The sequence below is a fragment of the Neomonachus schauinslandi genome, chromosome 1 (genome assembly GCF_002201575.2).
Source record: "Neomonachus schauinslandi chromosome 1, ASM220157v2, whole genome shotgun sequence".
NCBI lineage: Eukaryota > Metazoa > Chordata > Mammalia > Carnivora > Phocidae > Neomonachus > Neomonachus schauinslandi.
The window spans coordinates 140,244,141-140,267,329 of record NC_058403.1 but is presented as its reverse complement, the minus strand read 5'-3'; the positions used below and the strand labels follow the sequence as shown (position 1 = coordinate 140,267,329).

The 23,189-nt window shown below is 41.0% G+C and overlaps 1 protein-coding gene across 1 annotated transcript in view; it reads right to left on the bottom strand.

Annotated features, from left to right (window-relative positions):
- The window catches only part of CMC1 (C-X9-C motif containing 1), an 87,100-nt gene extending 75,669 nt beyond the window's left edge, over window positions 1–11,431 (bottom strand). The window contains exon 1 of the mRNA XM_021678830.1: window positions 11,214–11,431. Coding sequence (XP_021534505.1) covers window positions 11,214–11,232 — 19 coding nt within the window. The 5' untranslated portion in view covers window positions 11,233–11,431. The remainder of the gene's footprint in view (window positions 1–11,213) is intronic.
- Between the last annotated feature and the right edge of the window lie 11,758 nt (window positions 11,432–23,189).

Below are 23,189 nucleotides of genomic sequence, written 5' to 3'. Positions count from 1 at the left end.
ATCAGAAAGTTAAATGGAATTCTGATTCTCTGATTTCTAGCATGGAAAAAATTATTTAAAAGAAAAAAAAAACACAAGAGGAGCCATTTGTCAGCTGGCTGAAAAAATACCTTCAAAGAAAGTAAACACCATGTATTAGGTCAATTGGCAACAATCTAATTTTTTTATAAGCTCAAACTTCAACAAAATATGGAAAGCACGTCAGTGAGGTAGATGTGCCTATTTGTGCTTAGCTTCTGGGTCAAATACCACCTATATCCCACAATAGTAGTCTTCATTTGAACTACTTTGTCCTATCAGCTTTCACTGTTAATAACCACTTAGTTCACACTAGATGTGCCCATTTCCCAAAAGCACCTATTTCTTGGACCTCAGATTCTGTAGATTGCTAGGTGTGAAAACTTCCTCTCCCACCCACATTACTTTAACCAAGATGAGGCCAAAAGGGGACAACAAATCTAAACATATACCAAAGCAGGAAATCAACTTATACAAGAAGACATGCCAATTTAAGAAATGTGCTCAATCTCCGTTGGTTTACTTTTTACTTTTTTTTTTTTTTTTTTTACTTTACTTGGTAAAACTTTGAGACTATCTTTTCCTACAAGCACAACTTCCCATTGATATATAACAGGAAATCAGCAGTGTTATGGGAGACAGAAACAGGTATTTGAGAAAGAAATAAGAGACAGCATGCCTAAGCCTTCTCAGCAATACACACCTGATTTTTCTCTGATGTACATCTAGAACATGGTAGACTATCCTCAAATCTATGGATGTTCCTCAGTGCTTTTGGCCACTCTATTCCACCAGTTGTCCTTCATCTTACAATATTTCATAACATTTCTTCAAAAAATATGTGCCACTTTGTAATGGAGTGGGGGAATTATTTTTACATTGAGAGGTTATTCACTTATTTCAAAGAGTCAAACTTTGCTCACACCACTCACGTCTTTCTTGCTGTGACCTTCAGTCAGTGTGCGTTAACATGAAAACCAGTTCCATAATACAACTTTTCTGGGGGAGGGGCATTTCCCAGGATGATCATCTACCACCTTCACCAGATTGCCCCTGCCTAACCTTGGCTGAAATTCAAGTTCACCTCCTACACAAAAAATGTGCTAAAAATGAGGATATTGAGATGAATGGACCGTACTGGCTGAAGGCAAATCCTAAAGGAGTCTCAAAAATATTCTGAACAAATGCAATACTAGAAAAAGCATAAACGATTCCAAGGTAAGATCTGCTCCTATTCCTCCTGTGGCAACCCCACAAGGTTCTACCTTTAAAGATGCTGCTGATTATGCCATGTTCTCAGTGCTTATTTCCAGCTCCAAATCTACTCTGCCCACATTTTCAGGTGTCTATTGGCAATTTCCAAGTCCCACCAGCACCACGATTTCAACTTAAAAATTTCAACAATTTAAATCTTCATTCTGCCATCCTGGTGGTTATGTTATCCTCCTTACCTAAAATAATCAGCTTACATTTATACAGTACACAGAAGCAACACAATAAATATTTAAAGAAGGAAGGGAGAAGCGGTAGAAGGAATTGTTTTACAAACATCACCACACACAAGGTATTATAAAGTAGTGGGGGGGGGGGGCTCAGAAAACTCAAAGCAATCTTGCAACATTACCCAGCAAATAACTGTAAAGTCAAACTCCAGCTCAATCTTCTGCCCTTATTTACCATTTTCTACCTCTTATTTTCTTATCAAAGTCCACCGATTTAAAATCAAACACTTGTTCCATCCCCAAGTTCTCTCTGAACCCAGCACCTGAAAGTGCTTTCTCCTCCTTTAAGCCCAAGATTTTGTGTACACCAATGCTACGGCTCTAACTGATTCTGGACTTAACACATCACATCACACCGTCTGTGCAATCTTCTTCTCCTGATAGATCAGTGGTTGCCACGGACTGAATCTTTGTCCCCCTCCCCCACTCCACTTCATACTGAAGCTCTAAACCTTAATGACTTTATTTGGAGAAGCAATTAAGTGTTAAAGGAGATCATATGGGTAGAGCCCTAATCTGACAGGTGGTCTTATAAGAAGAATCAGCAACCAAACTGGCCAGCACCTTGAGCTTGGACATTCCGGCCTCCAGAACTGGGAAAATAAATACCTGTTGTTTAAGCCACTCAGTCTATGGTATGCTGTTATGGCAGGCCAAAGAGACTAAGACAGATTTTGGTACCAGAAATTCTCAATTCTGGCTGCACCTAATAAGCACCTGAGAGGGCTTGATAAAATTATGATGTCTGGGCACCACCCAGACCAGTTAAATCAGAAATGCTGGGATAAACCCAGGCATTGGTATTTTTAAAAGCTCCTCAAATAATTCTAATATGTCGCTAAATCAAGGAATGCTGCATGAAACTTAAATTTAATGAGGTCTGAGACCATGTCTAATTTATCTCTTAATTCCCTTTAACTGCTGGCACATGGTAAATATACACTCAGTTTAATAAATGACCCATGATTAACAGTGTTTCAATATTTGATAATTATAGATATTCATTCTGTTAACAGATATTAGGCATCTACTACGTATCAGTCACCATGCTAGGGCTTGTCTACACAATGATGAGTAAAGCAAGCTAGTTCCTTGTTCTGCCACATAAACATTTGAAACTCAGTATTTTTTTTAAAGATTTTATTTATTCATTTGAGACACAGAGAGAGAGAGAGAGAGAGCATGAGCAGGGGGAGAGGCAGAGGGAGAGGGAGAAGCAGGCCCCCCGCTGAGGCAGGAGCCCGATGTGGGGCTCCATCCCAGGACCCTGGGACCAGGACCTGAGCCTAAGGCAGACGCCCAACCATCTGAGACACCCAGGTGCCCCACTGAAATTTAGTATTTTAATTCTTCATGCTTAATTAACATATCATTTGATCTGTAAGAACAAAAACAAAAACAAAAAAACAAAAAATTCCCAGTAACAGTTCATCAGCAAAAACACAATGCAGGGTATTAAATACCATGCCTAAAAAAATTTTCCCCTCAATCTCTTTACTTAAAAATGTTAAAATACAATCGGGGCTGGTGGGGGAGAAGGTTAATTTGGGCATCAGTGTTCTTATTTGGGCAGTTTTGTTTGATCCACTTATATCAAGTAAAAGGTAGTATTTTTTGACAACTATAAACTTAGGGAATTCTACACATATGCTATTAACACCCTTATACAAAAATAAGGATATTCATCCAGCCAATGGAACATAAACTTCTGTGCTGAGTCAAGAATCCCTTGAGACCAACTGCAAGTATTTAAAAATCATAAAAGTTTAAGGCTTAAAGCAGCTCTCAGGGGCACCTGGGTGGCTCAGTCGTTAAGTGGGCTGCCTCTGGCTTAGGTCATGATCCCGGGGTCTTGGGATCGAGCCCCAAGTTGGGCTCCCTGCTCTGCAGGGGGCCTGCTTCTCCCTCTCTCTGCTGCTCTCCCTCTCTGTCAAATAAATAAAATCTTAAAAAAAAAAAAAAAAAAGCAGCTTTTACAGTTATCTGACAAACCTTACTCTCCCTACCCCTCATCCTCAAACCTGAGATTATGCCATTTAGAACTGGGCCTAAGGTTAATGGCAAAGTCTAAAACAAGAAGATATCATTACTAATTTCCCAATTCAATTGGGTGCTATTTCCATAACAGGACAGTGCTCTCCCCCCACCCTGGCCCCCATTGGTGGGCAATCTCTTATCGTCTAGATGTAATTAACCGGTTTATCTTCTCTAATCATCTAGCCTCTGATAAACTTAAAGAGGTGAAATCCTATGAGAAATATTTACTGTTTACTACACAGGTAAATAATCTCATTCTCCACACAATGCTTTTCTTCCTCTCTCAAATCATTGGACACATACAGACAAATCACATCTGTAAGTTTCACTTTATTTCTCAAGGAAAAAAACTCTAGGTCTAGAATGAAAAACTCTATACCCAGGTTATATGACATTTTGGTAGTTTTTAAAAATCTCAAATAATTTTAAAATTGTTTTTTGAAAGATTGTGGGGTGGTAACAATCAGGGAAAGCGTCCTATGTAAATGATTCTAAAGTGAGGTGTGAAAAATGAACAAGAATTAGATTTGGGGATGGGGAAGAGAGGGAAAATTCTAAAAAGAAAGAACAGCATGTCAAATGACCTAGAGGAAAAAAAAACAACGCACAGTTTGGCAGATGTTAGGTATATCTTAGGCCAATGTCATTACCACAACCCCATGATGTTCACACCTGGAGCCAGTACACACACCTGTGCGTATTTATATATTTGTGCAAGTAGCCCTTCCTACCTGACCTACCACTATCCAAACTCTCACTACCTGAACAAAGGTTCCTAGAAGCTTCAGATAAATGATTTTTAGGACAAAGCTGGAATTCCAACCCCCCCCCCCCCCCGCAGAATGCAGAAGCATTCACCCCTGCAACCTTTTCAGGACTGCCCCTGGCCACGGTAGCACATTCTAGCTTTCCTTCCTGCTGCCCCTCTCCCATCTCCTGCAGTGGGCAAGGACTGACAGAGGGCACAAAAGCCCAGTGCCCTTGCTTCCAAAGTGGGACAAGCCTGCACTTTGTGGTGCACCAGAGCTGATCAGGTTGAGACGAGCCTTCCCTGAAACCACATCCTTGCTCAGCTTCCTCCCCTTCCCTTTCCTGTTCCCCTCAGTCCCTCACAGGTTTTTCCCTAAGAGCATGCCATTCATAAACCTGCATGTGAAACATTCAATGGTCCTCAGACCTTGTTCTGTAATGTCATGCCCAAATAAAGGAACCAGGGTTTGTCAGAGGACGAATTCTATGGATGGGCCAGAACAGGTACAAGATGAACCAGAAACCTTGTGTGAGAAAAAAAAGGAAACGCTCCAAAAAAGGATGGGAACATATCACAAGGACCCAGAAACTAGTCTGAAGGAACTCTCTCACTGGCTAAATCTGGGAAAATGTGAGCCCCAAATTACATACAGTAACAAATTATAAACCAGTGGAAAAGTAGGAATTCATGAGTGCACATCTATAATAAATCTATAAATAAATAAACAAGAAACAAAATAGTCTCTGGCTTATATCGAAATGTCAACAACCATCTAATAAATGTGGAGAGAATGCTGGAGGCAGAAAATCGTCATTCTGCAACCATAGTAGGAAAGACTGAATCAGGCAAAAATCATCAATGGATACCACATCAAAGGGGAATTTTTTGATGAGGAATGGGTATTTGCCTAGTCTTAAATGGTCTTCCCACAGATTACTAATTAATGGTGAGAGGAAAAACAAAGAAATGGGACAAAGCCCTTGTGATCAAAATTAATATCACCTATGAGAAACAAACATTATGTGCCTCCAGATATGATACCAAGAGAAAGATACATCACCACTTAGGCAGTATTCTGCTGAGAACAAATAACCCGGATCTGATGAAAAGTCAGATAAACAGAAAATGAAGGAAAGTTCTATTTGCCTAAAAATCTGCAGCATCTTCCCATTGTTCTCAGGATAAAATTCAAACTCCTTGACCTGGTTGACAAAACATTTCATGATTCATGATTCATAACTCCTATAACAAATATACTTCGAGTTTAGAAATATGTAAAATTTACAAGTTAAACAGATTTTTAGCTCTGAACTACAAATGTAATTTATGTCTAAGAGAATACCATAGAGCTATAGAAGAATAAAATCAAAATTTTTCTAATCAGCTACATAACCTTTTATATATTAATTACACAGTGCTCAGAGAAGTCTTCAAATCTGTTTAGATGTCTAACTTAAAAACCTCCAGTGAATTTAGTAAGTGCTAGTACCCCTAAAGCTAATCTACCTACATGCCCACAGGAACCACTAAAAGAACCCCTATCATTCAAATACTCAGAGAACTGCCATGAGGCCACCCTCCCAAGACACACCTTCAACATCTACTCAAGGGATGTCATGAAATTCCTGACTCCACTTTCCATCCCCTGAGCCCTCGCTGTCCCATCTTCCTCCCCTACTTAGATTTCTGGAAAACACCGTTAGAGGGACACACACACTTGATTAAGGAAACCTCTCTGCTGCTAGTGCTCCATCACGCAAAAGTAGAGAACAAATCCACACTAATGGATGAGGAAAGGGGAGCTAGCTACCCTGCTAAAAGAGGGAATGGTACAAGAAAAAAAAAGGAAAAAAGGAATCTCTTTTGGTTATTACAGAAAGTAATCAAAATTATCAGGCCCAGGTTTCTGTAAGTTGTCTTCTGGGAATATAATCAGGTTGGAAAATTCTCTGGAGTCTGGAAATAGCAAAGGAATAACTGGGTGTTCTTTCAGTACAGCCCTGGGCTTGACTTTCCATTACCAGGCCCTTTTATAACTTGTTACAGGAGGAGGTTAATGTCTAGAACTTTGTTGAATAAAGACAGACATAATTTCTGACCAGTGGAAAAGATAACCCCAAAGATTACAGTATATGGTCCTGTTGTAAACTAACCATTTTTCTTTTATCTAAGCAAGTAATCTATGAAACTGTCTATGCTTCTAGTTTCTCAAATGCTTTTGGACTGTTTTACATTTTACTGCTTCCCTAATTAATGAGTTTAAGAAAATCTTCAACACATGTTCATTTTGTATTTGCATGAGTAATAATTTTACCTTTTTGAAAATTCTACTTTAACAAGCTCCACTTTTAAAATTGTTCCTAAAGGTGATCATGTGTTATGCATTCAAAATACACAACCATTTAAATTTGCAATCACTTAAGTCTGACTAGATTCTTAAAATATACAATACTTGTAGAAGGGGTTCTAAATTGGCAAATATAAATTGGACTAGACTATGCTTAAGTTCTATTATACGAAAATGTGCTATACTGTATATTTCTGAACCATTATTATGCCATCAAAGGTCCCATTCATGGCTAAAAATGTAGGGATAATTTTCTCTGGAAACAGGAAGATTAGACTGATAAGAAAACAAAGCTGAAGAATAAGTCGATAAAAGTGGAAGAGTTCAGAACAGTGGTTCCTCCTCTACTCTATTTGCATATTAGAACTGTCTATGGACTATTTAAAATGTCAGAGGCTTAGTGAATTAAATCTCAATATCCGGGAGAACAACCCACATACAAGTAGTTTTTACAAATATTAATCTCTTTCCACAGCCACTTTTCTTGGGTGTTGTGGACTCCCTCCAGCTTTTCTCTCTGCATTCAAATAGTAAGAGAAAATAATGAACATAATTACAGCTGAAAAATGTACAGAGTGCCCTTATTACCTCTACATTAACAAAAAGAAAAATAGTTTCAATAAAACTACATAGAAGAGTAAGTATATAACCTGCATTTCAATGCTTAGTTCAGTTTCTTGAGAAAAATGGACCCTACAAAGTTAGTTAGATCAAACTTGTATAAAGATCTTTAAAAATCTAACATAAACCAGTGAAGGCAACCTACTGAATGGGAGAAGATATTTGCAAATGACACATCTGATAAGGGTTTAGTATCCAAAGTATATAAAGAACTCATACAACTCAACACCAAAAAACCAAATAATCCAATTTAAAAAATAGGCAGAAGACATGAATAGACATTTTTCCAAAGACATCCAAATGGCCAACAGACACGTGAAAAGATGCTCAACATCACTCATCATCAGGGAAATGCAAATCAAAACTACAGTAAGACATCACCTCATACCTGTCAAAATGACTAAAATCAAAAACACATGCAACAAGTGTTGGAGAGGATGTGGAGAAAAAGGAACCCTCATGCACTGTTGGTGGGAATGCAAACTGGTGCAGCCACTGTGGAAAACAGTATAGGGATTCCTCCAAAACTTAAAAATAGAATTACCCTACAATCCAGCAATCACACTACGAGGTATTTACCCAAAAAATTCAAAAACACTAATTCAAAGGGATACATGCACCCCTATGTTTCCAGCAGCATTATTTACAATAGCCAAATTATGGAAGCAGCCCAACTGTCCATCAATAGATGAATGGATAAAGAAGATGTGGTATATACATACAAAATGGAATATTATTCAACCATAAAAAAGAATGAAATCTTGCCATTTGGGACGACATGGATGGAGCTAGAGAGTTATAATGGTAAGCAAAATAAGTCAGTCAGAGAAAGACAAATACCATATGATTTCACTCATGTGGAATTTAGGAAACAAAACAAGCAAAAAAGAAGAAAAAGAGAGAAACAGACAAATGAAACAGACTCTTAACTACAGAGAACAAACATACGGTTACCAGAAGTAGGTGGAGGAATGGATGAAATAGGTGATAGGGATTAAAGAGTACACTTATCCTGATGAGCACTGAGTAATGCATAGAATTGCTGAATCACTATAGTGTACGCCTGGAACTAATATAACACTGTGTCAACTATACTGGAATTAAAATTAAAAACTTAATAAAAGATTTTTAAAAATCTAACATAAACCAGTGGAAAAGAGACTTTGCTATATAAACCTCATCTGATGTAACTACTAGTATGGGCATATACCACTGTATAAAAAGCAAGAGAAATATCAACATGTGAACCTATGCTTCAACTCAGGACCCAAACAAAAATGAAGTTAAAAAAACACAAAACTGGCTTTAATATTTTTATTCCGGAATTTAAACAGATAGGAAAAATTTAAAACTTCCAACTTGCTGACTCCACTTTCTTCCTTCCCATTCAATCTTGCTTCCATCCCTGCTTTTATCAAGTTTCCAATGATCATACTGTTAGATTTGACCATCACCAGCCACCCAGTTGGTAAAAAACCTAATTATCCTTAATGCCTCCCTTTCCCTCACCACCTTTATTCAATGCAACAGCAGCTCAACTGCTCCTTCAAAACATCAACCGAATAAGCTTTATATTCTTTTCCAGCTTTTCTAATACCATTCCAGGCTAAGATACTAACATATTTGGCCTGGACTACTGCCACCATCTCTTAACCTGTCTCCCTGCTTCCACTCAGGACCCCTCCATAGTGCATGATACCACTGCAGTCAGGGTAGTAAAGACATAATTTATGTCACTGCCCTCTTTAGAAGCCTCCAAATGCCTTCTTATCAGAGCCTTTCAAGGCCCTGCAGCATCAAGCTCCTGCCTACTTCCCCAACATCTTCCCTTACGGAACTCCACCACTCTGACCTTCATTCCAGGCAAATGTTTAAGCATTTGCTACTTCGGACTGCCTGGTGTACTTTTTCCCTACCTCTTCATATTGCTACTTCATCTTGTCCTTCAGATTTCCAATTCAAACAACACTTCCTCATAGAGCTCTTCACTGATCACTCGGAGGTAGTCCTCTCTTCACCACCTACTGTCATGTTTATCATAATCTGGCAAAATGTATATGGGGTAATAGGGGTGGGCTGTCTTCTTTCTTCTAACACTGTATGCTTGTGACATGTAATGGGCATGTATTTGTTTAATCAATAAATATTCCAACAGAGGCAGGGTCTGTAACACTGGCCTGGAAATGAATTATGGAGTTCTATTCCAGCCTTGACTCTACCAGCAATTAGCTGGGTAGCCTTGGGCATACCACAAGATTTGAGTGGGTTAAGAGTAACTCGACAGTAAAAAAGTAAATGGGGCACCTGGGTGGCTCAGTCAGTTGACCGCCTGCCTTCAGCTCAGGTCATGATCCCAGGGTCCTGGGATCAAGCCCCATGTCCAGCTCCCTGCTCAGCTGGGAGCCTGCTTCTCTCTCTCCCCCTCTGCTGCTCCCCCTGCTTGTGCTCTCGGGCTGTCAAATAAATAAATAAAATCTTTAAAAAAAAAAAAAAAAGTGGAGACGGCAAGTATGATTTTTTTCTAAATTTTCTCGTGGATCTAAATTCAAGAATACAGACATTGAAAGTCTTTGACCTCTCTCTGTGTCCGTTTCCTCATTAGTATGAGACTGCTTTGAATATCCCTTTCAGCTCAAAATACTAGAACTATGGGGCACCTGGGTGGCTCAGTCGCTTGAGTTCCCAACTCTTGATCTCAGCTCAAGTCTCGATCTCAGGTTGTGAGTTCAAGCCCCACTATGGGCTCCACTCTGGGTGTGGCGCTACTGTAATAGGCCTTAATCCACTTTCTAATTTTCCTTACCCACCCCTTATTTACACCCTGCGACCAAACCTCACACAGTGCACTTTACTGCCCATACATTTCCTCATCCTGCCGCCTCTTCTCCAACTCCAACCACTGGAAATTATCCTTTAAAGCCCAGATCAATTGTTAACTGCCTCATAAAGTCTAATCCAACCACCTGGCCCAATATTGGTATGATTATTAGGTGTTCCAGAAATTATTTTATGCTTTAGAGTAGTCCCTGATCTTCTCTCCACCTGTTCCCTAATCCGTAAGAGGGAGATAATACTATCTACCACACCACACACTATTGTTGGACAACTGAGAATACTTAGCTTGATAATAAAGCGTTCAATAAATAGTACTACTTGTTGGCTACCTACACTTTCCGCTCTCCTTGAGGGCCACCAAAGTGACTTTTCCATTTCTGAATCTCCAAAGGTTTGAAGCCATTACTACTCCTCCCAATGCCTCAAGTTTCCATATTCATAAAATGAAGGGAGTGGACTAGACCAATTACCATTCCCTTCAAAAATGAAGTTCCCTATATTTACATGAATACCCTATAAAGATACCTCAGGTGAGCTTCCGTAACATAAATAGCTTAAAGCAAGGACACGGCAGGTGAGCTTCTGTAAGGACGGGAATTCGAGGGAAAGTGAAACTCCCGCTGCAAATGCAAGTGGGGTGGAAACACTAAAGTTAAAAATAACGTTGATCAAAACCTTGGGGATCCTTTCTCAAGAAAAGGACTCTTGCCACAATGATGGGTCTTTTGGATTACCGCTTTTAAGTTAGATTACAGATACTTAAAGGAATCAGTGCCCCAGAGGGGCGAAAAAGATGAAAAGACCAGTCGCGTTAAGAAGGAAATGTGGGTAAGCCACAAATGGACGAGAGCTTATACAGCAAAGCCAAGCCTTTCACCTAACCCGAACCCCAAGGAGCGGGGAGAAGACCGAAGACTGCAGGGAAGAAGTTGGGGCCGCCAGAAACCCTAAGGGGGCAGGCCGGCCGGGCGTGAGCGGACGTCCGCGAAAGCGGTGCAACCTCAGCGCTCGGCCCCTTTCCCAGACCGGCCCCCAACCACACAGCCGCGGTTAGGGAGCCGGCCCGTGACTCCTCAGGAATCCCCGCGTCCCGCCCCCGTACCTGCGGGGTCGAGCGCCATCTCGGCGGGCGGAAGAAAGCAGCTCCCGGCCGCTCCCGGACGGGGGAGGGGGAAGAGGAGGGGAGGAGCCTGGGCTGGGCGGCACGTGCGGCCGCCCAGAGCTTCCCGCGGTAGGATGAGGCCGTGGAGGAGGAGCGCAGTGCCCTCCGCAAAGCGCGGCAGGCCTCTTTCCTTCCTTCTTATTTCCCTACTCGCTACTTCCGCCGCCCATTGCGCCTGCGCTCTCCTGACCCCTCCCCGAAGCCTGTAACTGAAGGGGAACGGACATCTCCCAGGGAATGACCGGGAAGGGGGCGTGACCTCGCGTGCCTTGGAGGCGGGACTGTTTCAGACGCGCGCAGCCTGGCTTGGGAAGAACCGTGAGCACCCGCTTGCAGACTCGGGTCTGCGGAGACCAGAGCGGAAGCTGTGGGCCTTTGGGAGTGCGCCTCACGTGGCGACTAGGTCCACGGCCAAGCCCCTCCCTCCACGTCCGCCTTTGGAGAACGGAATGAATCATCCTGTTCCTTTATTTTTTCTTCGTTAACGTTCATTCATTCATAAATGTCTATTTTATGCCTGTCAGGTTCCAGCCACGGGTTCTAAATACGAGGGGCAAATAATTGAATAAAAATAAGGTCCCTATCCTCCAGTAGTATCGTGCTGGCAGGAGAGTCAGATAAAAGCAACACGCTGTTAAATGTGATAAACTTCACACATGCGAGATACGCACAGCTTGTTCTACTATAGAGGTGGTATAGTTTGTGCAGTATCATTATTTCTCCCACAAATCAGCAGCCTGTGGCTCCCCTGGAGGAGAAATAAAAAATTGGGCGCTAGCAATTATTATTCTTAGGGGCCTAAGGCACAGCCTGATTTGGGTGATGTTACAAATCCCGACTCTGTCAATTAAAGCTGTATGTTTTTGAGAAAAATGAAGGAAGGTGATAGCTATGCTCCTGAAGACCCCAACTGCCCTCTTCTCGTTAAAGGAAACTTTCTGGTGGCAGTTATGCTCATTTCCACTCACCAACCAGCCTTCAGAAATGCTTCCTTGTCACATCCACGTTTTGCTAGTTGGAGACTCCAAAGGGTGAAGTGCGGCCGGGACAGATGGGACAGATGTTAGAAAAACAAGGAGCAGCTGCTTCTTCCCTGGGAGGGATTTAGAGCTTTCAAAATGATCCCCTCCCCACCTACCTGCAGTCCCTCCTCCCCTGCTGCTGCTTCAGCCTGGTCAGTTGGCAGAAAAAGCAGCCGCAGTTGAGCAGGGCTGGGAAAGTGGGTCTCTGCTCAGCAGGTCTTCCGTTTAAGGGCCTATTTGGGCATAACGGCCCTTATTACAGCTGTAGGTTGAGATGCCAAGGTGAAGAATTAATGTTTCACTCAGCCAGGCAGGAAAGCAGGTCGGTTTTCTCGTGTGTTTTATAAATGTGTTTTGAAACACCAGATTCATTCTGGTGCCCCTTTTCTGTTTCTGGAGGTGGAGTATTTCGTTTAGAAAATAAATCTTTTTAAGGAGATGAGATGGGGTATAAAAACACAAGCCAGACACTCACACTTAGGTAATTAAACTAAATCTTCCTATATGCAAAAGGGCATCCCCTGGAGCTTTAGTCAGAGACCTAAGTACCTCTACCCGAATCCTGCATCACAACCTATTGGCTTTATGACTTGAATAAATTCCAACGTTTCTCTAGACTTTAGTTTCTAATTTGTAAAATCATTGTAAGGAATAAATGTGGTATCATTTAACACTGTTTCAGCCATGGAAAAACCACTTCTACAGTTTTTGCCATAACTAAGTATCACTTGAACCGTTATTATTTAAGATTTTTAATCTAAATCAACTCAAAGAAAAACTTACATGGGCACTATCCACATTAGCCTTACCCTACGCAATAATATCTGTAAAATCGAGGGTTTTGTGTGTCCCATAAAATGGACTGCTGGACATACCACACTATGAGAAGCACTAGCAGCACCTCAGTACCTGGTACATAACAGTGTACCCCTCTCCTGTCTCATGCTAAATAAGATCATTTGGGGGCACAGTCTTTATAATATACCTGAGAAAGATAAGTTATTTATTAAAAGTTAAATCATAGAAATGTAATTGGTACTTCAAAACAGAAGAAATCTCCTAAGATATCACATTATTAATGGGCAATTCTTTGAGCCATAACTGCAATGGGAACAAAAAGAGGAGGAGAGCACATTGTCCCGGAAATGAAGAAATCTGTATTACCCAAGCATGACCTCTAGGGCTTAGACAATATCTGGTACATAATGGCTGAATGCTGGCGTGGGTGGTTAGGAAGGACTTCAAAGATGAGGCAGAAATTATGGTTGGCAGTGAAAGATGGGTAGCACGTGTCAGCAGAGAAGAATGCATGTCACACTAGGAGAAAAGTAAACAAAAGTGTCCGGGAGGGGCACCTGGGTGGCTCAGTCGATTAAGCGTCTGCCTTGGGCTCAGGTCACAATCCCAGGGCCTTGGGATCCAGTCCCGAGTTGGGTTCTCTGTTCAGTGGAGAGTCTGCTTCTCCCTCTCCCTCTGCCTCCTTCCACTGCTTGTGCTCTGTCTCTGTCTCTCTCAAATAAATAAATAAAATCCTTAAAAATACAAGTGTCTGGGATTTGAGGTGTTCTTGAAGGACAAATGAGGCATGGAAAAGATAGAAGGTAAGGAATAAAAATAGATGTGCAAAAGCTAGGGGTAGGAAGCAGGGCTGTGTGGCAGGCATGGTGGAGGGCAATGCCTGAAACCATTCGTTTGAGGATTTGGGAAGCTAGGATGGTTAAAAATGAGACTGAAAATGTTAGAAGAGGTCAGATTCCCAAAGCCTTAAACATTAGGCTGAGGAGTGTTTGAATTTGTTGCTATAAGCAGTCAGGGGCTATTGAAGGTTAACAAGTAGAAAAACGGCCTTGTGGTCAAAGTGGTGTCTTTTAAAGATTTTGTGTAGGCTAGATACAGGCGGTGAGGAGGAGGCAGGGGTTAAGCAGAAGGGTAAGGGGCTATTGCAGTTCAGGCAGGATGCGAAAAGAGCCTGAATTAGTATATGTGGCAATGTAAAACAAAGGACGGTTGTGAATGTACCTGGAAAGGAAGAATCCATTCTTCATAACCGACTTAGGAGACTAGAACAAGGAGTCAAGAAGGTTTTCTAGGTGATTCTTTTCCTTGGCAAATGTACACAGACAAATGAGAAAATCGTGGCAATGCACCCATTCATGCCTCAAATGATCTGCCATTGATCCTCAATACTGGGGAGCAACACTGAAACAGAGGAACCAACTAGGAGAAAATTGTAGTGACCCAAGGGAGCAAGGACAGTAGCTGATCTGTGGCAGAGCATGCAAAAGCAAAGAGAAGTGAACTGCTTAGTATGTAGACTAGACGTGAATGCACACACACATACACATATCTTAATTTAATATCTAAGGAATTTGCAAGTACACATAAATATCTTAATTGTTTATTGCATCAATTCTGACTAGATCTAGCATACCTTTTTGCTCTATGTTGATATCCAGTTAGTTATTTTTAAAAGTCGAGATAGCCCCTGCTTACTTCCAACTCTGCCCAACGTCAGAATTGAAGACTTTTCACCGATAGCTCTGCTCTGTCCCGTCTTTGAGCCAATGAGAATTGCATTTAGAAGAATACTAGAAGCCCCATCCCTACCAGTACATGAGATTTGGAACCAGTTCTTGGCTAGAAGATCACTATCCATTGGACCCTGATGGCCCTGTCTGCTTTCTGAGCCTCATGATCTAGCCCCCAGTACCCCACAGCCTGTGCCTTTTCCCATTTGAATGGACTTAGGTCCAGGTTGACAATTAGTTTGTTAGGGCTGCCATGACAAAGTACCACAGAATGGGTGGCCTCAACAACAGAAACTTATTTTTTTCACAATTGGAGGCTAGAAGTCCAAGATCAAGGTATCTGTAGGTTTGGTTTCTTCTGAGGCCTCTCTTCTTGGCTTACAGATGGCCGTTTTCTCCCAGTATCTTCACATAGTCTTCAGGTTGTGGGTGTCTGTGTCCAAAGGACCAGACCCCTTCCTGGAGTCCCAAATCACCTGGCTAGAGCCCTGACAACTTGCCTAGCTTTAGCCTCGCCCCAGCATGATAGAGTTTGTCCCTGTCTTTCTGGTGGTTGAATAGATTCTGCCTTGCTATGGCTCAGTCCACCTAGCCACTTCAGTCAGCTCCTCTTTGTCCCCCATTGCCCACACCCAGCTGATTACAACATCCACCTGGCTCTTTAACAAATCTTTTTATTTCATCTGCCAACCACACTGTTACGACTCAATCCAAGATCTACCTGCTTTTGCAGAGATGTTCACAACGGTCTCCTAACTTGCTCTCTGTTCCTAGGCTGTTTCTCCTCCCATCCATTCTTTCTAACTCATTTCACCCACAACAGCAGATAGGATCATAAAACTTTTTATATAAAATCCCTCAGTGGTTCCCATATAAATAAAATCCAAACCCTTTCCTTGGACAAGGTTCACAAAGCCCCTGATAGATGAGTTCCAGCTTATTACGTCATCCTTTCATCAACAACCTGCTTGTACTCTACATTATTTACTATATGAGCCTACTTGCAATGGTTTAGAAAGTATCTGTGGGGACTTTTCTGTACACTATCCTAGAAAAATGGGTAAGATTCTGTGTTGGACATAGAAACTTGAAACTGATTTCTGAAAGAGTGTGTAGTGGAAAGACAGGAGCTGTGGAACTAAACAGAGCTAAATTCTAATTCCTCTTGCCTTCTTTTACTTTTTAACTGTTTTTTTGAGATATAACTTATATACAGAAAAGGGCACAAATCTTTGTGCAGCTGAATGAGTTCTTAAGTATGTATATACTTTTGAACTACACCTCTGTCGAGACCTAGAGCATTTCTAGGCATCCAAGAAGGTTCCTTGATACCTCCTCCTAGTGAAACCCCCCTCATAAAAGTAACTACTCTCCTGACTTCTATGAGAATGTACTAGTTTTGCCCTGTCTCGAACTTACGCAAACATAATCATACAGTGTAGTCTACCATATCTGGCTTCTTTTGCTCAGCTCAATAGCCGTGAGACTCGTTCATGTTGTTGTATATATCCACATATCTGCTCTCCTACTTCTAATTTACATTTGGTAAACTGTTTCTCCTCCTGAGTCTCAGTGTCCTCAATCACACCATCCCTGCACAATTGATCTGAGCATTAAAGAAGACCTGTAACAAACAGTGATAGTGTTTTCTAGCACATGGTAGGCCATTGCTAAATTCTAACTATTGTTATTGTGATGATTATCTTTTACTTTTACAAAACTGTCTTTTTGAACTATTGCACTATATCCAGGGTTTTTTGTTTTTTTTTTTTTTTTGTAATACTTTTGAGCTACTCTGTTTTCAAGACTGAAATCTGGGTAACAATATGTTTAAATCAGTATTATGTGAATACCTTTCAAATGAACAAAGGAGATTTAACAGTGTGCCCTATCACTTATCAGGTGAGAAAAAAAAGTGTGAAAAAAAATCACCTCTCACCTCTGTGGAAGGCTTTTTATATTTTATGTTTTGTTTTTACTGTGACTTGTTTTCTGGGTGGCCTCCTTTAAGACACACCACAATTTTTTCTGGGGTCACAGACTTTTATTCCTAAAAAATACTAAAAAAAAAAGTAATAAAGATAATGATCAGACTATGACATGACTTATATTGGATTCCTCTTACCTTGGTCTTGTGCAGATGCTATGATCCTTTGTAGAATTTCTCATAGGAGCTGGCAAACTTGACAAACAAAAACAGAAGTGCTTTTCATTGTACAGTGTGTCTGAAAGAGCAGTGACATTCTGATTAGATGGCCAGCTGCCCTGAAAACATCTGAAGGATCTTTTGCTTATTTAGAGGAAATAAAGTTAGCGAAAACTCCGACAACTGATTCCAGATGTTTCTGCACTACTAATGTGACAGAGGACAAACTTCCTGAATTCATTACCCACTCCTCTCCCAAGTCAGAGAGCCTACTATGTGCCATACACTATGCTGAGTCCTGGAATAAATAAACAAGATGATGTCCTTTCCCTTAAGGAACTCACAGTACACGGGGCATAAGACAAACACACGAACAATAATTACAGTCCAACATGATAAAAGATGATGTGGGAGCCCGAGGGAGCCCAAGTCATTTGACTTCCAGAAAATAAACATAAACATGAATGCTTATATTTGAAGTAACTCTTTAAAAATTATTATTCAACAAGAGAAGGACAATGGAGTCATAGTTGACAGCACTTTGCTGTATAGAATAGGCATAGGGTAACCATCAATGAACAACAAATATGGTTGAAATAGCTAGGGTGGCCACTATTAGCTGGAGCCACATAGACACCCAAGGAGATAAAAATGAGAATTGCTAGCAAGTTCTGATGCTTTCTCACTAGTGCTATGTTCAGTCAAAACAATCCTATGTCATCGATTTTGGTATATTTATCAATAGGACATTAAGCAATAAGTCCAAATAAAGAGCTCCCAAAAGCTCAGGACTTGACCTTCAGTAAAGGAGAGTGTTTACACAGATCTGTTCCATTAACTAAATTCTGTGTCATGGGATGCCTGGGTGGCTCAGATGGTTAAACGTCTGCCTTCAGCTTAGGTCATGATCCCAGGGTTCTGGGATCAGCCCGGCATCACATTGGGCTCCCAGCTCAGCAGGGAGTCTGCTTCTCCCTCTCCCTCTCCCTCATCGGCTCCTTCCGTCTCTCCCCTCCTGCTCATGCTCTTGTTCTCTCCGTCTCTCTCTCTCTCTCTCAAATGAATAAATAAAATCTTTAAAAAAATTAAATAACAAATACATTCTATGTCATGGAGCCAGGGATCCCAAGGTACAGATGAAGGGTTTCCTAAAGGAATGTGGTATTGCTGTTGCTAGGCCACATGACTCTGCTGTTTGAGGAGAGAGACTGTCTTATGCGCACCGTTATAGTACCTCTCAGAGGACTTGGCATCTGGCAAGGTAAATGTTGGTTGCATAAGATCCTGTTAATGGAGAATATACGGGCACCATGTAAAACTAATATGGGTCACATGGTCCATTGATTATTTCTCTTTAGCATCACTTCCGTCCTCCTCCTGTCAGTAACCCCTACCTCAATTCAGGCTCTATTTTGCCATTTCTGATCTTTGGCTAAAGACAACTTTTTCATTCTTTAAGATATGTTTTCTGGTCAAGGCATCTCCTCACTTAGAACACGATATACACATTTATGGCACGATCTGCTTGACATCTTGTTCTTTTGGACACTACTCCTCTCCTGCTTTATTACATGGTTTCTACCAATGTTTTCACGTCCTTATAGGACATCTCTCTCTAGCCATACTCATTTGTCAAAGAATGGATACATGACCTCAAGTGGATCAATGACGTTTTGCCTAGGAAATATTAGCTGTGGGTCTAAGTATATCAGTTTGTTTCCTGAGGTTAGAATTGTAAAATGCAGAATGTGTAAGCCATTAAGAGATGAGTTTTGTGGGTGCCTGGGTGGCTCAGTCAGTTAAGCATCTGCCTTCCACTCAGGTCATGATCCTGGAGTCCCAGGATTGAGTCCCGCATCAGGCTCCCTGCTCAGCAGGGAGTCTGCTTCTCCCTCTGACCCTCTCCCCTCTCGTGCTCTCTCTCAACCCTCTCCTTCTCTCAAATGAATGAATAAAATCTTTAAAAAAAGAAAAGAAAAAGAGATGAATTTTGTGCCATGTAGAGAAAGTTATCTCTAAGGAAAAGGGAAAGATGATGCCTAACCCAAAAGGTACAGAGATTCAAGACTGAGAAAATCCATATAGAGTTTGAACCTCTGGTTGTAGCTTCTCTGAGATAAATCTCTATTCCTGCCTTTCTGGGTCTTGGCTCTTTCAGCCACCAAAGACTCGTATATAGGACATGTCTTGTATATGACTCCAAATCTTCTCAGCCCCAATTCTTGCATGTGGCCACTAGTTCTTTGTAGGCTTCAAATACTTTCATACAGGTGCAAGCTGGTAATATCTTGTACCTCTCTCACACTACTGCACGAAACACCCATATGGATCCTCCAAAGAGTCCTACATATACACATATACAAAAGTGCAGGGGAAGTTAATGTCTATGGGGCCACCATGATCAATAGTGAATGGAATCCAATGGATAAATATGTCCCACTTTTTATTCCCTGGGAAGACAGTTCTGAAGCACATTTTATAAGACCTCTCCAACAGTCTCATGGTATCCAGTACCAGTCACCTGTAAAATGGGACACTCATTAAAACATGAATATATTATCTTTCCCTCCTTCCCTGCTTCACTTTTCCCTGTCCCTCCTTCCCGCTTCCTGGGATGATATTCAAAGATAATCCACTTGCACATAATCTAGGCAAAAAGAGCACTTGCACATTGTTTCTGACTTTTTGTTTAAACTGATTCAAGTTGGTTCTTGCTCCTTGCAACTCAAAGACATTGTCCAGATTAATTCAAAGCCCTGCAATGGTTCCCCCATCACCCATAGAATATGAGCATACAAGCAACAGAACTAGATGGGAACACATGGAAATCTGATCCAGAGTTTACATTCTTAACTTCTCTGGTGCTTTGTAAATGTTTATCACCCTCTCCCAGTTGAAAATCAATCAAATTCTCCCTAACTATGCAACGTGCCATTGAGAATACATAAAACTCCAGACACACACACACAAATCCTACTCCAGGTCACTAGTTGTTCTTTTCCTGTTGTGAGCTGTGTCTAGGTACCACACTTCATTTCACTGTTTATCTACTGTTGAAGATTTGGGCTGTTTCTAATTTTTCTTTTAAAATTAACACTGAAGTGAATATTCTAAAAATAAAGCTTTCATCTTTAGCTCTGCGTATTTCCAAAGGATAATTCCTAGAAATGGAATTATGGTACTAATTACTGTGGATAAATTGCCACCAATAAGTAAAGTCACTTTAAATATATTTGCTAAGTTGATACAGACAGGCATTTTGTTACAACTTACTAATTTTTATTAGTAGTGATAAATACTTTGCTTAATAGACATATTGTCCTTTTATGAATCGTCTATCCATATTCTTTCCCATTTTAAATTAAACCATTACCATTTTCTTATTGATTTATCTATTGCTTTTTTATATGAAGCCTTTTTCTATCCTGTTTGTGGCATTTATTATAATTGTTTTCCTTTTACTTTTATGAATAATAATTTGACAGACTCATGTACATATGGAGTATTTTTCTTTTGGTTATTTATTTCATTATTTAATTCTTAGAGATAACCCATTCTATCCTCTATATTTCTTGTTTGCTGTTTGTTTGTTTGTTTTTTTAAATAAATAGATTGCTAGGGCGCCTGGGTGGTTCAGTCAGTTAAGTGTCTGCCTTTGGCTCAGGTCATGATCCCAGGGTCCTGGGATCGAGTCCTGCATTGGGCTCCCTGCTCAGCGGGGAGCATGCTTCTCCCTCTCCCTCTGCTGCTTTCCCTGCTTGTGCTCTCTCACTTGCTCACTCTCTCTCTCTCATAAATAAATAAATAAATTGCTATTTTACAACTATTTTCTTTTCTTCCTCTTTATTTTATTTTCTTATGGTGGGAAATGAAAATCTATCCTTCTCTCCAAAGAACTAACCAATTCTTCTAACACTGTTTTCCCAAAAGTATTTACCAAATAACCTACTTTTTCCTTTTCAGTTTTTTTCTGATCTTGAATCTATTTCTAGACTCTTTGTCTTCTCCATCTCCCTGCCTACTTCTGTGACTATGTCATAGTCTTTTCATTTTGCAACTAACTCTTAAGCTCTGGGCAGGTAAAGAGAAGATAGAAATGATGTTTCATCTCTTCCCATTTCAGGCCACGTCTCAGCACACTTGAGCACTGAACTGACTTAAGGCTCAAGACAATGTCTGTGATTGGTATGTGTCAGGACACTGAGCAGTGTCACCTGCCCCATCCACTCTGGCTTTGTACCTGCTGGCTCCTAGTTTGTGCACAGACAGATGAGGGATGGGCTACGAGAGCCCATAGCCCCCTCCCCAGATTCAACTAAAGAATGATTCTTGACTTCCCATCCTTGGTTGCAGAGCATGTTTATATTTATTCCACACTATTTATATTATTCTACCTTGGTCCCTGGGAAGCAGATTCTGAGGTGGAGATTAACACACAGGAAGTTTGCTAGGGAGTGCTCTGGTGGTCAAGACTTTTAGAAGAGAAGAGAAGGAAATAGGATTAGGTAGAAGGAGGAGACAAACTGTGGTGTAGTCCTAACAAGAACTTAGCCAAACTCTGAAGCTGGATGACCCTTCAGAACTGTCCTGAATTGGAGCAAGGGGGCTGAGCTTCATACTCCTGCATTGACCAATCATTGGTAGAAGGCTGCTATAGGAAGGGCAATGACCTTGGGTGAGGCATGTCTCTTTAGCAGGTAGCACTAATCATGATTACAATTACCAGAATTATAACTACAAGTTAACATGAATTTGTGAAATGCATTCATTATTAACTGTCCCTCTCTATATCATAAGCTCCAGGAAGTAAAGGACCATGTCTGTTTCTTAATCACTATTGCAACCTCAGAACATAGCAATTTTTTGTTGAGTACCTAATGCATACAAAGGACTCCATAAATAATTGCTGAATAAATAAATGACTAGAGGAGGCAATATTATCTTCTTTGTCTATATTTTACAAAGAAGAAAGTGAGGTACAAAATAGAGCTAATAAATGGTAGAGCTGAGATATAAGTCCACATCAGTTTGGTTCCAGAGGCCATGCTCTTTCTACTATGATAGAGTCTTAGCTTAGGCTGCCAAAACAAAATACCACAGACTGGGTAGCTTAGACAAAAGAAATTTATATTCTCACAGTTCTGGAGATTGGAAGTCCAAGATCAAGGGGTCTTCAGAATTGGTTACTGGTGAAATCTCTCATCCTGGCTTGTAGGGACGGGACACCTCTTTGCTGCGTTCTCACGTGGCCTCTTCCCTGGGCACATGCAGAGAGGGAGGGGGACAGAGTAAGAGAGAGAGAGAAAGAGAGAGGGATCTCTGGTGTTTCTTCCACTTCTTATAAGGACACCAGTTCTATCAGATTAAGGCCCCACCTTTATGACTTCATTTAACCTTTACTACCTCCTTATAGGCCCTATCTCCAAATGCAGTCACATTGGGGATTAGGGCTTCAACATATAATTTGGGGGGCGACATGATTCAGTCCATAACAGAAAGACTTCCAGGGCTTATTATAAAACCATAAAGATTTAGGGGAGCCTACCTTAGGCAGTACTGTGGCACTCTCCTTCTGCCTTCTGCGCTATTATGCAAGTAATGCTGCCATTTGTGTCTAAATATATAAGAAATATGACAAAAACAGAAAAATGTTGAAATGAAAGGTCTGAGAAACTTTAAAAATAGACAGTAGTACTCAACATTAGGGTTATTTGGTCCTCCCCTAATTAGTGACTCCAAATTGCTGCAGACCGTGAGGTATCTTCTTAACCACTGTTATCAAATTCTGACCCACATTTTCTCATTAAAGATATTTAGCTTTCAGCTTCTCTTTCTGGTATTCTGCAATAGCTATGGTCTTCAGCCATTAATCTAGTCCATCCTCCATACTTGGGCTAGTTTTCATCCTGAGAAGAAAAAAGGACCTCGTCACTCCCTCGCTTAACTCCTCCCTGTAGTCTCATTTCTCCTTGTGACAGTGGTTCTAAAACTTCGTTGTCCATCAGAATCACCTAGAAGCCTCGTTAAAACACAGACTGGTGTCCCTCCGCCACACATCCCCTCCACCCCCCAGAGTTTCTGATGCTGTAGGGCTGGGGCAAGGCCTGAGAATTTGTATTTCTAACCTGTTCCCGTGATGCTAATGAAACTGATCCTGGGACTACCTTTGGAGAACTTCTGCCCTGCAGAGAAGGCTGACCCCCAGCTTTTGCCTCTATCT